The following is a 16,615-nucleotide window of genomic DNA, read 5'->3' as shown; positions in this document are numbered from 1 at the left end:
CACTTTCCTGAGACGCAGGAACATTTATGTAAGTGAAATGTGCCTGCTAAGGGCTTTGGGTTTTGAGTGTTGCCAGTGGCTTGGGACAAGCATTTTTGGAAAACTGCACCACATATCGCGTCCCCTATCCTGTCAGCGTGCTCTCCTGAGGGCCCGATGCCAGTCCCCACCCTGTGATGCATGTCCATATGCCGGGTGTATTAGCTCTGAGAAGCTGTGGAGAATTGCACCAACAGGGATGGCCATCTGTCCTCTTACAGATATAACATGGACTCGGCAAGCACATGAAGGCAGGATCTTAAAACATTTGGTCCATTATATCACATGATGAAAGGCTTTCACAAGGGCTGTTCCTATAGGCAGAACTAATTATGCGTAGCTTTATGGCGCAAGATAAGGCCGCCTTCAGATACAATACATTGTTTCTTATAATAGTCCTATTCTCAGTGGTGGGGGATGTACTCAAATCTTTTACTTAAATTAGAATAACAATGCTGTAAAGAATAATCCATACAGCACTCAGAAGCTACTTGGGTTTACATAACATATATATATATATATATTGCAATATTTTATTGAGCTGTTTTAAAATTAAACTTGGAAAAGTAAAAATGACACTTAAAGGTAGACTCAGGTAGACAAAAATGGTCAAAGATTTAAAAAAATTTAAAAATAAGTGAATAAGCCATAAATAAATAATAAATAATAGTGCAACAACTGGGATGTATTGTTGGGACCACAGGGAGGTCATTTAGAGGAGCTTCTTTGAATAAAAGGTTCCTATATCCTGTTATTTTCTGTTGCGGAATCACATTATTTTGTGGGTACCAAAGTAAAAATTTGAATTCTAATTTGGTTCAAAGTTATAAACATATTGTGATAAACACATGCAATTGCTCTGGATTGTCAAGTTCTACAAGTAAACTCCCATATAGGTGTGTTATATTGATGATTATTGCATATTTATATCTTATATCCAGAGATTTTAGCACTCAATCTCATAGTTTTACTTAAAAGCATCATCTGGATGCAGAGAAAGTACTTATTATGCAGACCATTCAATAGCAATGTAAAAGTTACATTATGATTATGATTAAATTATTATAAGTAAAGCTCCTGAATTTTAAATGCTACATCATGCAAGCAATTTACTGTTATAGCTGGTTGAAGTGGAGCTACTTTAACTGCTTCATATTCGGTCAGTTTAGTCCAGTGGTTTCCAACCTAGGGGCCGGGCCCCTCCAAAGGGTCACAAGGCGTCATGAGGTGATTAATGGAGGGAAAAGTTTTGCAACCTTTTTGTAACTATAGGTTTTAAGAAAATATTTTATGATTAAACCTCCTTGAGTAAATGTGTGTTTGTTTTTTACAATAGCTACATCAACAGTGGGAGTTTCCTCCGACACTGGGAATAGGATCACTATGGGGATAAACACCAGTGTGGTTTAAATGGGTTTGTATTATTCTCACAGCACTGTGAGGACAAACAGGAAGGCAAATCATTCTTATCAGTGAAGGGATACAAACGGGTCAATATGGCCCTAATGAAACAGAGCAGGGATGCATGTTCTTAGTCCTCAGATTAAAGGGCAGTACAGGTGATGCAGGGGGTTCATTTCTCACACTCTGTTTCTCTGTCCCTCCTCCACAGCCACATTTCCTATTCCTCAAGTCCCTTCATTGCCAGTTTCCATCCATCCACCAGATGGCTTCAGACTTTCCCCAATCACCTGACTGCCCCACACCTCCTCCTCCTCACCTGCTCCCTGATCTGCTCTGCAATTGGCTGGCCTTCCCCGCCCACCTGCTCACCTGCATCTTATTCCCTCATCAGCATCTCATATGCCGGCTCAGCTCCTTTCTTTCCCGGCCAGACCATTAGAGTTGCCAAGTGTATTGGACTTTTCTGGAACCTGAACCTTACCCCAACTCTGCAACTTCACCTGGACCTAGACATAGACATAGACATAGACATAGACATAGACATAGACCTGGACCTGGACCTGGATCTGGACCTATAGACCCGAACCCGGATCTGCACCTGCCTGCTCGTAAGCTTTTACCCAACCCCACATTTGTAATAGTGTTATATAGCATCCACCTTCAAATCAAATCAAAAAACATGTTGAGAACATGACGGGAGGTGTTGATATGGGTTATTGGAGCTCATCTGATGGCGTTTTGTCAGGGTACATTACACTCAAAGGGAACTAAAGCTTTAGCTGATGAGAAAAATGAAGAAAATACTTTTAAAATTGAAGGAATGGAGGAAGAAAAAGGGACAGAACGAGGTGAGGAATTCAGATTTACATTACATTAAACATAAAGGTGACTTCCTGGTGAGCAGACATGAAATCTCCATTTTAGAAATCTGGGATGTTCAGTCCTTCGGATGCAGACACCATTAGACTTTTTTTTTTTCTCAAATGTTCACCTCATTAGCATTTAGCACCAACCCTCCCCCCACACAGAATCATCATAAAATAACCCTCCTACACAATGTGCCATCATGTAGCGCATTGCAGAACAGTTTATTCTAAAGGTGTGTAGCAATGCTATTAATGTATGTTGGTCAAATTATGAGTGAAAGATTAACAAATTTAGCTGTAGTGTTGTTTTTTAATGTTATTAATTGCTTTGCATGAGAACAGTGTTAGCAGACTACGCTTATAGCTGCTGTTATGATGTACAAAAGTCTAAACAAACAATTAAGCTACGCGCAAGACCCGCTGTTTGATGATTACAAACAACTAAACAGCCTGAACACAGTACAGTATGATATATGCAGTGGCGGAGGAAGTATTCAGATCATTTACTTAAATAAAAGTTCTAATATCACACTGTGAAAACACTCCAATACAAACAAAAGTCCTCCATTCAAAACCTTGATTAAGTTAAAGTATCAACAAAATTGACTTAAATATGTAAAGTAAAAGTACTCATTGCAGTTAAATGTTCCCTGTCAGTTCTGAATCACCAAATTTAAGATACATGGTTTTCACTGGACAAGAGTGGTATGAAAATGTTTAAAATTGTGAATAAATCTAAATTTGTCAGACAAATGTAATGGAGTAGTATAGTGGAGAAATATTAAAGTACAAGTACCTTGAATTTGTACCTGAGAACTTGAGTAAATATACACTAAATGTTTGTGTGTGTGTGTGTGTATATATATATATATATAGTTATTTTTCGTCTAGGGAACAATGTCATGATAGGAGAGGTATGGCATTGCATCTAATCAAGTGTTATGCTTAAAGTAAATCTATATCTGTAACAAGCAGAGTGTGAAAAATCAATCAAGATCAATCTGACAGGGGGGTTTGTGGGAAGTGTTGCCATGGAGGAGAATGCAGAGTGTGAAGAGAGAGAGAGAGAGAGAGAGAGAGAGAGAGGCAATAAGGCGGCTTCTTCTCTGCAAACTGCAGACTAAAGTGACCTCTGGTCTTGTGCCTCTGATGTTTTCCTAATTATCTTGTCTCTGCATCCTGATAAACTGCTGTGAGACGGTTTGCTTCTCTGCTGTTTACAGCTTCAAAAACCTCAATCTGTGATGAGCACAACATGAACCTTCAGTACGGGTACTGTGTGTATAGCTTGTGGTTGCACTGCTGTCTGTATTACAGGAACAGTATCAGTGTCAATAGGGACTTGAGCTATGGCCGGTAGGCGCCTCAGGTTCCTCAGGTATTGACAGTGAAGGAAGTATTCAGGTCTTTAAGTAAAAGTACAAATGTACTAACATAAAAAAACGAGCAAAAGTAAAAATTCACATTATGCAGAAAGGGTAATCTATATTATAATATATAATCTATATGCAGCCTTAAGTGTGGAGCTAATTATAAATTGCTGGGTAGTTCAACCTATAATAATATATCATCGTTTCTAAGTTGATTTATATTCTCTATTCTTATTATGAATCTTCAAAGTATCTAAATGTATCAAATGCATGTAGCTAAGTAAAAAGTACATGTTTTTTCTGAAATGTGGTGGAGCAGAAGTGTAGCAGAAAATGGACTTACTCAAGTAAAGCACAAGGATCTCAAAATTGTAGTAATGTACAGTACGTGTGTGAATGTGTTGAGTAACTTTCCACCAGTGCTGTCATTATAAAGTAACTCAAACTAGCTCCCCCACGAGCAGCTAGTGTCTTCTTACACATTATGGAAGTATAACAATCCCATAAAGTCATATACTAATATATCAGTCCTACACTTTACTGCAGAACAAGTACTTTTATCTTGAATGCTTTCAGTAAGTAGCCTACATTTTGCCAGCGAAAACGAATGCAGTCTAATACAACAGTCATTACGCTGAAGGTTAATGTTCAGCTTTTGTTTTAAAGAGGTGTTTATTCAACCTGATGACATTCGGAGGCTGCAGTTTGGTGTGTGTGGTTGAATTAGAGGGCTGTTTCTATTGGTTTATATGAATAGGGTGGGCAAAATAATAGAAACATTGTGCACCTCATAAACTGGTAAGTTGGTGTATATGTTTGTAATGGAGTTACCCAGTAGTATATAAAGTAATCACAATTATCCTCAACTTTACCAGCTGCAACATCAAAGTGATGAACATTAATGCATCAATAATTATAATCCAGTGATATAATATGTACTATTCTGAAATAGGCCAATCGGCATGATGAGTAGGCCAAAATACTAATGTTATTACTTTAGTACTTTTACTTTAAATGCAGGACTTTTACTTGTAACAGAGTATTATCACTCTGTTGTATTTACTTCTGTAGCTACTTCTTCCAGCACGTCCCCAAATTCATATCTGCTCTCACACACATTATATAGAACACACACACACACACACACACACACACACACACACACACACACACACACACACACACACACACACACGCACATCAACGTCCAGGTCCGGTTCGTACTTCGCGGGCTCCCGGTTCATGTGGCCGCAGCGTACACGTCAGCAGAGGGAGATCAGCACCCTGGACAGCGCTGGCTGGTCAATAATAAAGCAGCCAGAGCGCCTTTCCTGCCCAGCTGCTGGGAGTACTGGGAGAGGCACGTCACCCATCGGAGGCGAATGGAGGACCAGCTAAAAAATACCGACTTGTTTACAGGATGAGATTTTTTTTTCCTCCTCTTCTTCTTCTTCTTCTTCTTCTTCTTCTTCTTCTTCTCCCTATTCCGGAAGTAGCTGCTGCGTTGGTTCAATCTCCAAGCCGACCATTTCGAGGAGGAAAATCAGCGCCAGCAGTATCATCACCACCATCTATCTGATCCAATAATCAATGCCATTACTGCTGTGTAATTGCTCTCGGATTTGAAGACATCTCCATGCGTCTTCCCCGTCTTTCTCTCTAATTAGAAAAATCGCAGGGTGCCTCTATTATTCTGCCTCTCGCTCTCTCTTTGACCGTATTTTTTGGGGGGGCTTGCGATGAAATGCTGATGGACATCGAGGCGAAGATGGGAAACATGAGGCGTTCGGGTGTTTTTGTGTGGCCGTGTTTCCAGGCTATAGGCTTCTGAAAAAAAATGAAAAGGATTGTGTTTTTGATCTCGACGTGGATTGTCGGGGTGAATGGCTCGGATTCTTCGTGGAGGCTTTACAAAAAGGAGATGAAATAGAGAGAGAGAGAGAGGGGGAGAAAAAAATGGACCATGATCTGACGCTTGGGATGCTACAGTGAGGGACAATTACAAAAAAACAAAACAGACATATTATAATTATCCAAATCAAACTTCCATTTCATCTCTCATTTTCCTTTTGGATTATGATTCTTGACAAGAGTCCCAGATTTGACTGTATGGATGGCAGGTCGTTGTATTTTACACCCCATCTTCTATTTCCTGGCTCTGTGTTGCTCTCTCTTCCACTCGTCCACTCTCTCGCGGTCTTCTGCTTTGGGTAGCAAAACATGTAGGCTATTTTTTGCTGCAAGCCCAGTGCATCTGAATAAAGGTGTCTTTGAAGAAAAATGGACCGTGGAAATCAAAACCTGTACAAGTTGTAGTGTGTTTGTTCCCGAGGTGCGGTGCAGGATGCGTCTGTAGACAACGTTTACCGAGTTGTTTGAGTAATGAATATTGAAAGAGTGTGTCGGCCAGCTGAAAGGGAAAATCTTTCATCCGCATTGGCTTAGACACACATGCCATCAGTGGGGCGAGAGCCTTTATTTCTCTGGATTTCCAATTGATAGGCTGCTTGGGGTATTGATGAAAATACTACAATAAGAATTAACATATTGGGTGTATGAATAATAATATTCATAATAATAATAATAATAATTAATAGAGGGAGAGGTGACAAAAATACTTCATTCATTTATTTCAGTCTGGCGGATTCTTTATGTAGCCAAACATGTTCAAGTATCGGATCCGCATGTTTTTTAATGAACTGAAAGTCCTGGTGTTTATGCGATCCGATTCGAGACAGTCCAGCTCAGACACAGATAGACGGTCCACCACCATGCGAGGTCTGGGGATGGGCGGCTGCGGTTGGCCGCCTTTTGTCGACTGCCATTCCCGGGATGACGAGGAGGAGTACTACGGCAGCGACCCGCGACCCCGGAGCCTGGCGTTTGAGGACAAGGAGCCCAAGTTGCAAGTGGGCCTGGACGCTGTGTCTCTGGGCAGCAACGCCAGCAGCCTGTGGACCCCCCAGTGCCGGATCTGTTTCCAAGGCCCAGAGCAGGTAGACACGCAGCAGGCGATGCTTCCTATAATGCTGATGCCTCGTCCTGTGAATGAGACAGGCTGTTTGTTTCTGTGCTTTAATGTGCTGCTGAGCCTTTGTGCTGCTGTGGAGAGCCATTTCACCATGCATGAGTGCAGGATTTTTATTTTCCCAGGAAGTGGTCATATTTTAAGTTTTATAGTGTAATCTGCCATTTTGATTTTTTGTTGTTGTAGCAAATCAAAAAGTGGGTATCTCTCATTCAGAGGATTCTACAACCATCTACCCCCCCCCCCCCCCTCCCTCTCTCTCTCTCTCTCTCTTTCTTTCTTTCTTTCTCACCCATCGTCACTCTGAAGTACCTCCTTTAGGATGAAGCCAAGATTTGAATCATGTAAAATAGTCAAATTAATTTTATTTAAAAAGCCTAAAATCATAAATTTGTCTCATTGGGCTATAAATCGGCACACTGTAGACGCTCTGTCTCTGAACCCTGGATTTAGAGGCAAATATTCTCCTTTTTTTCTGATGATTGCTTAGTGATGTGGTTGTCTAAATAACACTGTTTTCATAGCTAAGCTAATCAGTGGTGGAGAGGCAGCAGTTCCCACACATCTGAAATCCGGCCAGCATAGCAACAAAGAAAGTTAGCAAATTAGGTCTGCATGATGACAAATAGAGTGAGAGGGACTGAATATGCATGAGTCACAAACATTTTGTAAATGTAAATCAACTGTCCGCTGTCTGCATGTGTCACAGAACAGGATGATCAACTACTAATCTTGTGACAATCACTGTTCCTGGCCAGACAATGGTGTTGAATATGACGATACATGACAAGTTAGATGAATTTGTCATCCTTTTTTTGTGATCTATTTCTACTCTACTCTCTCTCTCTCTCTCTCTCTCCTCCTCCTCACTGCTTGCTTTTTTTCCCCAGAGCCCCAAACAAAACAATAGTGCATCTTTTTTGATCTGTGGCCAAATGTCGATCTCACCAGATGTGCAGAAACCTGTGCCGCCTGGCTGAGCAGGTATAGTCCTGAAGCCTGAGATAACTAGAAACACTCCTGTCGGAGCACAGATGGATATTACCATTTAGTCTCCTTTAGTCGTATAGGCCTAGTGTTATTACAGCCCATGTGCTAATTTATGACATGTGCCTGAGAGTTTCTATTGTGGGACATAGTAACTGGAGTATAAATCAGTGTGGGCTTGTTTGGGATACGAAGTCATTTGATGTTACAGTTGGGGATCAACCCCAGGTTGCTGTCTTGCCCACTCAAAGATCCTCCTTTAATAAAAGGTTGATGTTTGGGACTTTGGGCTCTCCAGCAAGGTGACTCATCGTGCAACATGCTCTGAGCTGCTTCTTTTAGCTACAGACAAAGAGCAAGCAAACAAAGCACTGAAGGGAAACCCTGAGAGTAGCCTACACTAGTACATTATAGCTTCTTGTCTTTTGCCTCCACAGCACTCAAAGTACCTTATACATCCTTGGGTGCAGGGTGTGTGGGGGGGCAGGGGGGGGCTCACATTTGCCATTTTATTGTTATTTCATTATTTAAGCAGGTCTCAACAGGGGCCGGGATCATGTCGCTGTCAGCGGGCCAATTACCTACAGACATAATCACCCTTGCTCTGTGGGTTGCATTGAGTATGAATCCTTATTAACTGTCTGTCAAAGGTGTCGGCGTGTGTCGACGTACAGTAGGTCTGGATTCACAGAAGCCCGCGGGAGGGGCTGGCCTTGTGTTAGGTTCGCATGGAGATAGGCTGCTGGCATGTTGGAGTCAGGCGGGGTGGTGGAAGTGGTGGTGGTGATCGCCCCTGCCTGCCCTTTTCACTTGCAGTGCCCAACAGCGTGTTTCCACAGTGACACGCAGTCTGCAGCTCAGGGTGGGGGTGTGTGTGGGGGGGGCACATTTTTTTGTCTAAAGGTTACAGCTGAGGAGGAAAACCATTTTCTTAGTCATAGAAGTGACACACCAAATTAACACCTTCATGCTCTGTGAAGTGGCCTTGAGGGACAAACCCACGCCAGATCAACTGAACAGGAAGTGTGTGTGTGTGTGTGAGTGCGTGTGTGTGGTGAGCAGCCTTTGCATGGTACAGCATCTACTTGTCGTTAAAAGGATAAGTATGTTTTTCTTTTCTGTTTTGCAACATAGAAACACTTAATTACAGTATACTTGCGTAATTAACAACAAATGTTAATGAACGTTTAAGGTTTGGTTTGGTTAGGTAAAAAATGTTTGGTTTGGGTTGAAATAAGTATTATTATTTAAAGTATTCATTGAGGTTAGTGAACATTCGTTGCCATATAAAGGAACCAGATGACCGTCAGTAGGAAATGAGAAACGAACAGCGACCTCGTAAAAGTCTAATGTTTTGTTGACCCGGTCAAGTTTCTTTTGTTGGCCGAATAACTCACTAGAGCACCAAATGTGGATTAATCCAGTGCTTCATTACTTCCTCCTGTCTGAGTAACGCTTGACAAAAACTACAGCAACTAGCTGTTTTAGGAAATTATTTAACTCTTTTAAAAATATAACATAAACATTTTTATAGATTTTCAGTTCGAGCCACATTGTTGGTTTTAGTCTTTTCATAGGATTTGTTGACAATAATATAGAAAAACTCCATCTTTATCTCTTTGTCCCTTAAAATGAAGTAGGTCAATGTCAATTGTGATGTTGCTTCACAGTCGACTTCACTTGTATACTTGTTCAAACACGGTATAATTCCACACGTTCTACTTTTATTTGAGCATCAGTACATCCTGCTAGTCCAGATGTGACCTTCATGCCTCCTTTCTTTACAGTTTGTTGCCTTCAGGTGGAGGGTTTCACTGTCAAATGGGAGAAACTGTAAATAGAAAAGTCACATTACAAAAACAATATAGGCCTACTGTGTGTGTGTGTGTGTGTGTGTGTGTGTGTGTGTGTGTGTGTGTGTGTGTGTGTGTGTGTGTGTGTGTGTGTGTGTGTGTGTTACTTCTATCTTTATTCAATTGCTGTTGGATTTCATCAATTTGATTTCAGTTCAATTTCATAGATTTTTTTTATTTCCCCCGTAGGATCTTCAATATTAAAGTATCAATGTAAACCATTAGTAAATAATGTTTTAACTGTTCAGTACTTTTTGCATTGACCTCATTTGTAGAACATTTATTTACAGCATGAAGCTCAAAAACAAGGTTGTTCTGGAGATGCAACGTTTTCACCTAAAAACATATACAGTATGTGTTCAGCCATTATTTGACTTCAGTACATTTAAAAACAAACATCTTTCACACCTTCAGTTTTGTTTCCCGAAACTAAATGTACATCCTGTGATCCTTGAGCAGGACGATCGATAGATGTGAACATCAAACACAGCTCCCTCACAATTTGAATCTTGAACCTTATTTTGGGATGAATTCAGGAGACACTTTGAAGTTCTGTGAATTTAAATAATGAGCTGTTATTTATTACTTGATAGTGATAATTGGACGCTTGTGCGGAGAAAATCCCTTTCGAAAATATGGTGTCTCTTACTCATCGAGTAGCTCCAGAAAATGTTCCTCTTTAGAGAAGACATGAATTATACAAAACTATCACATTTTATGCTTAAATGGCTTTTGTTGAAGGTGCAGGTTTAAAATCATAATCACAGCTTTTAAAGGTCTTTGTTTTTATTTTGTTCTAGTTGATCGTGACATTAACGTCCTCGTACAAGCTGGAAAATGTTTCCTCGCACGTGCACACTTTCCAACGACAGCTTGACATTTTAGAAATGTTTGCTTTCATATGGTTTTTATTTAGTTTCCCATATACTTCTGACCTTCCCTGTGTTATCTTTATAATGTCAGCAGGCAAGTTATTTTAAAGTTTATGAGTGGCATGTGGCTCATCTGCTACATCCAATCTTTTATGCACACTTGAATACTTTTATTACAAGTGGGAAGGTCAAACAAGCCAGATGGGGGACCGACAGAGTGCAGGCGGACAGAAAAAAGGAAAGAAGCGTTATTTGTGTCAACGCAGTCCTCTGTTGCATACAATCTGTATTGATTACACTAGTAGTCCTCTGCTACTTCAGCTGTTACTGTTGGGAAGTAAAGTAATTACTTGTTTTCGGTAACAGTAATGTAAGGGATCATAATTTGAAATTCAGTAATTAGATTCCAGTTAATAATCCCAGTAATGCTCCGTTCAACTTTGTTCTGTCTTACTGGGAGTTTGGTGGAAGGTTGATATCTGAAGCTCACTAAGTAACACGTGATATCTTGTTTGTTTGATTCCCACAAAAGGTTAGAGTGAAATCAACAATAGGCGGTTTGCAGGGTGTTGTATGTTGGACTATTTTAGTGACTTCTTGGAATTTTGTCAAAGAGACGAGATGTACAGTAACATGTTCATTTGTGCGCTTTAGAGATGCTGCAGGTTTTGTTATCTTTGGACAGGCTAGCTGTTTCCCCCTGCTTTTAGTCTCTATGCTAAGCTAAGCTAACATATTTAATGGACAGACACGAGAGTGGTATCAATCTTCTCATCTAACTCTCGGCAAGAAAGCGAAATATCCAATTGTTCCTTAAAATGTTCCTTTTCATCAAGACATTTGGTCCCTGTTTTACACTTTATACCAGTTTACAAACAGTTAATGCTTTTTGGAAATTCAACACCACTGAAGTGAACTCTCCCGACAGTCAATATGTATGTTTGATGTCTGAGAGATGGAAGTTTGCAAAGAGTTCACTCAGAGTTTGTGTGAGTCGTCCTCAGCTCGTCTCTCCTTCACCTGTCAGCCTTTGAAGCCCCGCCGTTCCCTGCTGTTGTTGTGCTAACGTGCCCCTCCGCCAACTGATTCACCAATGATTCACACTGATACACCCAACACTGGTGTTTCGAAAGCTTTCATTCGTTTGTGACGCATGGGTGTGGTTTTAAGTTGTTTTTCATTAAGTGAGAACTTTGCTGACCTCTGAGGTAAAACATGCCGAAAGATTTTAAGCCTTCTGACAAAATGGATGTTTGACGCTGAACGGTGATGACAGCCTGAATGTGGTCATCCTTAATGTGGCGAAAATGCCAACACGCTTCAGGTGCTGGAGGGGTGCCGGAGAGACACTAACCTGTTTCTTAGAGACTCTTCCAAAATGATTAGATAGGGAGGGGTCAGAAAAGGAGGAGGGTCATTTTTATAATTGCTTAAAGCAGAGTATAGTTTTATTCTTACCTAGTATTTATATTTATTTTCAGTGATTCCTTGTGATATTTATTACATTAAAAATAGATCAAAATGGTTTATCAATAAGATGTGTTCATGTGAGCTAGCGGTCACAAAGGAGCATTTTTCCATCAGCAGAGGGACCAATATGGCCTTGTTGCCTACATGTGGATGTTGTAGTGATAGATCTTATCGCTTGCCGAACTGCAGTAAAATGAAATGTACCATATCAAGTTAGCGTAAAATGTAGGTTCAGTACCACAGATGTGTTCAGCGTAGAGAAATGAAGCATACATGATCTAAGATATGATCTAATATGATCTTTTCCTGCGTTTTCAGTTGAATTCACAAACTTAATCATCCGCTCTTCCACAGTTAACCGAACTGTAACCAAGACACGTTAGGCTTTTTTTAATGTATCACTTTGTATCCACATTTAAAACAAGAACTTGAGTGGAGCTGTAATATTTGGTAAAAGGGACGAATCATTTGTGTGCCTTGAATTTCAATTAATGTGTATTGGTAGTGCACATTAGGAAAAATAATATTCAATGAAAATGGGGGTTTTAAAATCTGAGACAGCGGGCCTCCCTTCACATAAATCATGTGGTATCGATCTTCTCATCTGACTCTCCAGCAGAAAGTGAACTTCAAGAAGTTTACTGTTATATTATTTCTTTTCAAATCCAAGGGGAGGGAAATATTAATAATGAATGGGGATTTTTTAAATTGTATACTTTGGATAAACATATTTTTTTGCATTTAAAGCAGCATCTCTCTTTGTATTCTTACATACAGGTCTCTAAATTTAAATTTAAATCCATATATTTCACTTGCGGGAATGCAATCAGAATAGATTTTTTGAAAATATCAAAACAATATTTGTTTTTCCCCTGAATTCATCATGCTGCGTTTTCCTCGTCTGTCCTGCAGGGCGAACTGTTGAGCCCATGCCGCTGTGACGGCTCAGTGCGCTGCACCCATCAACCGTGCCTCATCCGCTGGATCAGCGAGAGGGGATCCTGGAGCTGCGAGCTCTGCTACTTCAAGTATCAGGTCCTGGCCATCAGCACCAAGAACCCTCTGCAGGTAACATGAAGGGAATCTGCAGCACGAACACACACCAACAAATCTGTGGAGAAACAGCTTTTAACACAAAGAAAATATAAATTTGGGAGGAAACAAGGCTTAACACTCCTTTCTTGGATTCTTACTCTTGCAGAGCTGAAAAGCAGCACATCAATAATTTTGAAATTGATCGTTCTGCATATGTACTTTTACTTTCGGTACTTTAAGTATGTGTTGATGCTGATACTTCTGCACTTTTACAGGAGTAAAATGTTGAAGGTGGGACTTACTAGTAACAGAATATTTAGAGTATACTTTCACTAAAAGGGGTAGTGTGTGTTATATTTGGCTGAATCAGTGAATCAGTATCAAGATGCTCATGAGATTTAATTTAGTCTCCCCAAAATGTTTTTTACAAAAGGTTACAAGGTTAAAAGTTACATGGTTCATTTATTGTACTTAAACGAGATAGAGATAGAGTATGTAATTATGCAATCGTCTCAACTTTCGGGTAAACACAAAAGTTGTCATGCTCTGTGAGGTGTATACGTTTTTTTAAAGCCCATGAATTCATGACTTAGGCAGGGAGCTACTCATCGTGTGGGAGAACAAAGCAAAAGTTGTGTGCTGACAGAGACATTTCATAATAACACACATACAACATACAAACGCTGCTGCATCAGACCAACACTCTTTGCTAGAACAAATCTCAGGCCGTCGCTGTGGTGTGAGGACTGTTTGCCATATTGTGCTGACACATTTTCCCTCTGCGTCACTGTCCTTCTGCCCTCCTTTTCAGAGGCAGCCAATGACTCTAAAACCTATTGAGAAGATGCCATGTGTGTGTGTGTGTGTGTGTGTGTGTGTGTGTGTGTGTGTGTGTGTGTGTGTGTGTGTGTGTGTGTGTGTGTGTGTTGAAATATTTGTTAATGCGCATATTCATCATGGACTCATATGGTGATTTCTCTCACTGGTGAGACATAATTTGGTGGAAACTGTACATTTATTCAAATACCGCACTCGTGTACAATTTAGAGTACAGTATTTCCATTTTATGCTCCTTTACACTTCTACTACACAACATATCAGACATAAATGTACTTTTTACTCCACTACATTTATTTAACAGCCATGGGTTACACATTACTTTACAGATAAAGAATTTAAATGAAAACACATGATACATGCTGTCACAGATTAAACTAGTTGTTCTTATGATCCCTCAGTACTTGTCTGGGGGTACATGTAAACATTGTGGAGTAGTTCAACTAATTTGACCACAAAATATATATATAAATTATTGTTTTGATTGTAAAAGTTTTGAGAAGTCGAAATAGTCAGCTAAACGTAATGGTTTCATGTTTGAAATAGTTAGCTAAGACAGGATAAACATTTGAAATATGAATTGGAAATGAATGAATGAAGTATTTATTATTTTAGTTTCATGCATATAATAACAAGACACCATAAGATCAAACAAGCCAGGACCAGTATACAGCATACACATTTTCAAACAACAAAGAAAGACAAATAATGCTTTATTTGTTTCCTTCAATTTCAGAATGAATGAAATCACTCACAGGAACATTTACTATGTAAATCTAACTAAATACGAGTCGTCTTTTGCACAATCTTGAGATAAAAGTGGCAAACTTGAACACATAAAAATCAAACAATCAATCCAATCTTTGCTGAGCTGAGCGCCAGAATATTTCAGGGTTTAGTCGAATCATTTCATGGAACATTAACTCTCTTAAGTCATCGCAATTTGTTCAGTACGAAAGAAAATGGTTAAAATAATTACCTGAAAGTAATGAATTAACAGTTCAAATAACTAGCTAATAGTTTAAATGTAATATACCAGACAAAAAAATCAATTAACATGGAAATAGACTATATAATATAGTATTATTTTGTACATTGTTCTGCTGTAATTGTGTGTATAAATAGTGACACAATATTCTCTTTAGAACCATGAGCTATATAATAGATTAATAGCTGAGTTTGTGCTGAAAAATGTAAAGCATCTGAGTTCTTCTTCCACCACTCATTCAGACATCTTTCTCCTCCTCCAGTGGCAGGCCATCTCTCTGACGGTGATAGAGAAGGTGCAGATAGCGGCCATTATTCTGGGCTCCCTTTTCCTCATCGCCAGCATCTCCTGGCTCATCTGGTCCTCCCTCAGCCCCTCGGCCAAGTGGCAACGTCAGGACCTGCTCTTCCAAATCTGCTATGGCATGTACGGCTTCATGGATATCGTGTGCATAGGTAAAGGACAGCGTGGACACCAAGATGTGCAAAGATAAAAATCACACGGCAGTATTGTATAAATAGCTTTGGCAGCAGCAGTTATAGACTATTTGTATAAGAATATCACATGAAAAGTTGGGCGTAGTAGAAGGTTTAGGTTACAGAGCACGAAGGGATACATTATGCAACAAGAACACAAAAATATATTAATAAACATAGGTTGCATTATGCAAGGACAAACTCAAAAACATGTATTCAGTTCACATTCTGTTGGTTGTTAAGGTCATACAAAATTACACAGAAACTAAACAAAATAAGCAGATGGCGCCAAAGTAGAAAGATGACAACTACACTATAAAAGCATTTTTAGGATGTGCACAGAGAAAAATAAAATTTTAGGGAGCAACTTGGCTGTTCTTTTATAATTGTGAGTTGCTCGTGTAAGACAACACTGAGAACAGATGGCATCAGATATCTGCACTGTGATTATTGCCAACTGTCTAGCACAGATGAGATGGAAAGTTCCTACCTGTTATGATGCTGGTTGCAGCCTTTTAAGCATTCATATCTGATGTAAAGCAGTGGAGATTCATTCAGGCCCTGCATGTCCTTCACTCTTCTTCTTTCTGCCCAGGCCTCATCATCCACGAGGGATCATCAGTGTATCGAATCTTCAAACGATGGCAGGCTGTCAATCAGCAGTGGAAAGTACTGAACTATGAGAAATCAAAGGACTTGGGCGACCCGCTGAGTTCGAGCAAAATGGGGAATCGCAACTCTCGCAGTAATCCTCACGGTCTGGCCAGCAGCAGTGGTGGGCGACAGAGCAGGAGGTTAAGAACTATTCTGAACCACCACTGTGGATACACCATCTTGCACATCCTGAGCCAACTGCGGCCCAACGACCCTCGGATCAGCGGCGCCACCAACCGGGAGGTGGTGATGAGGGTGACCACGGTATGAGTCGGACCGGGGCAGCGTGTGATGGGTTAGACCTCATCCTGGTGTCCAGATGTAAATGAGAGGGCGGACTCGTGGACCTTATATAAAATGCTACAGACTCACGTAGACGACAGGAGTCCTGTGAGGAGCCGAGCGATGCCACATCAACAGACACTTGAGGATTTTTCCTCGTGTTTCGTACAACAAAAGGAAGCCAGATGCTCCTTTTCAATAAGTAACCGAAATAACGATGCATTAAAAGACATAGAAATGTGTGGAGGGAAAAAAAGTGTACACAGGCTTTACAACTGAATCCAAGATGGTGAGACCCTTTTTCCAGTTCAATATCAGGATGCACAGACATTTCTCTTTGATTTGGTCCTCTTGGTTTGATTTGTATCTATTATTTTTTGTTTGTTTTTTACTCACTTTGCTTTTGTACGGATGTATGATTTTAGAGGAAATCATGTAACTCCATACATGCCAA

General features: G+C 40.1%; 1 protein-coding gene across 1 annotated transcript; it reads left to right on the top strand.

Annotated features, from left to right (window-relative positions):
* The first annotated feature begins 6,342 nt into the window (after positions 1 to 6,342).
* marchf9 (membrane-associated ring finger (C3HC4) 9) lies at positions 6,343 to 16,149 on the top strand. Its single transcript, XM_076091862.1, has 4 exons — positions 6,343 to 6,675; positions 12,802 to 12,957; positions 15,012 to 15,204; positions 15,821 to 16,149. The coding sequence occupies exons 1-4, from the start codon at positions 6,343 to 6,345 to the stop codon at positions 16,147 to 16,149; spliced, it is 1,011 nt and encodes a 336-aa protein (XP_075947977.1).
* Positions 16,150 to 16,615: the final 466 nt, after the last annotated feature.

The sequence above is a fragment of the Anarhichas minor genome, unplaced genomic scaffold, assembly GCF_050575085.1.
Source record: "Anarhichas minor isolate MPS153535 unplaced genomic scaffold, ASM5057508v1 ptg000003l, whole genome shotgun sequence".
Taxonomy (NCBI): domain Eukaryota; kingdom Metazoa; phylum Chordata; class Actinopteri; order Perciformes; family Anarhichadidae; genus Anarhichas; species Anarhichas minor.
Note: the sequence above shows the minus strand (reverse complement) of the source record. Positions and strands in the feature narration are given on the sequence as shown.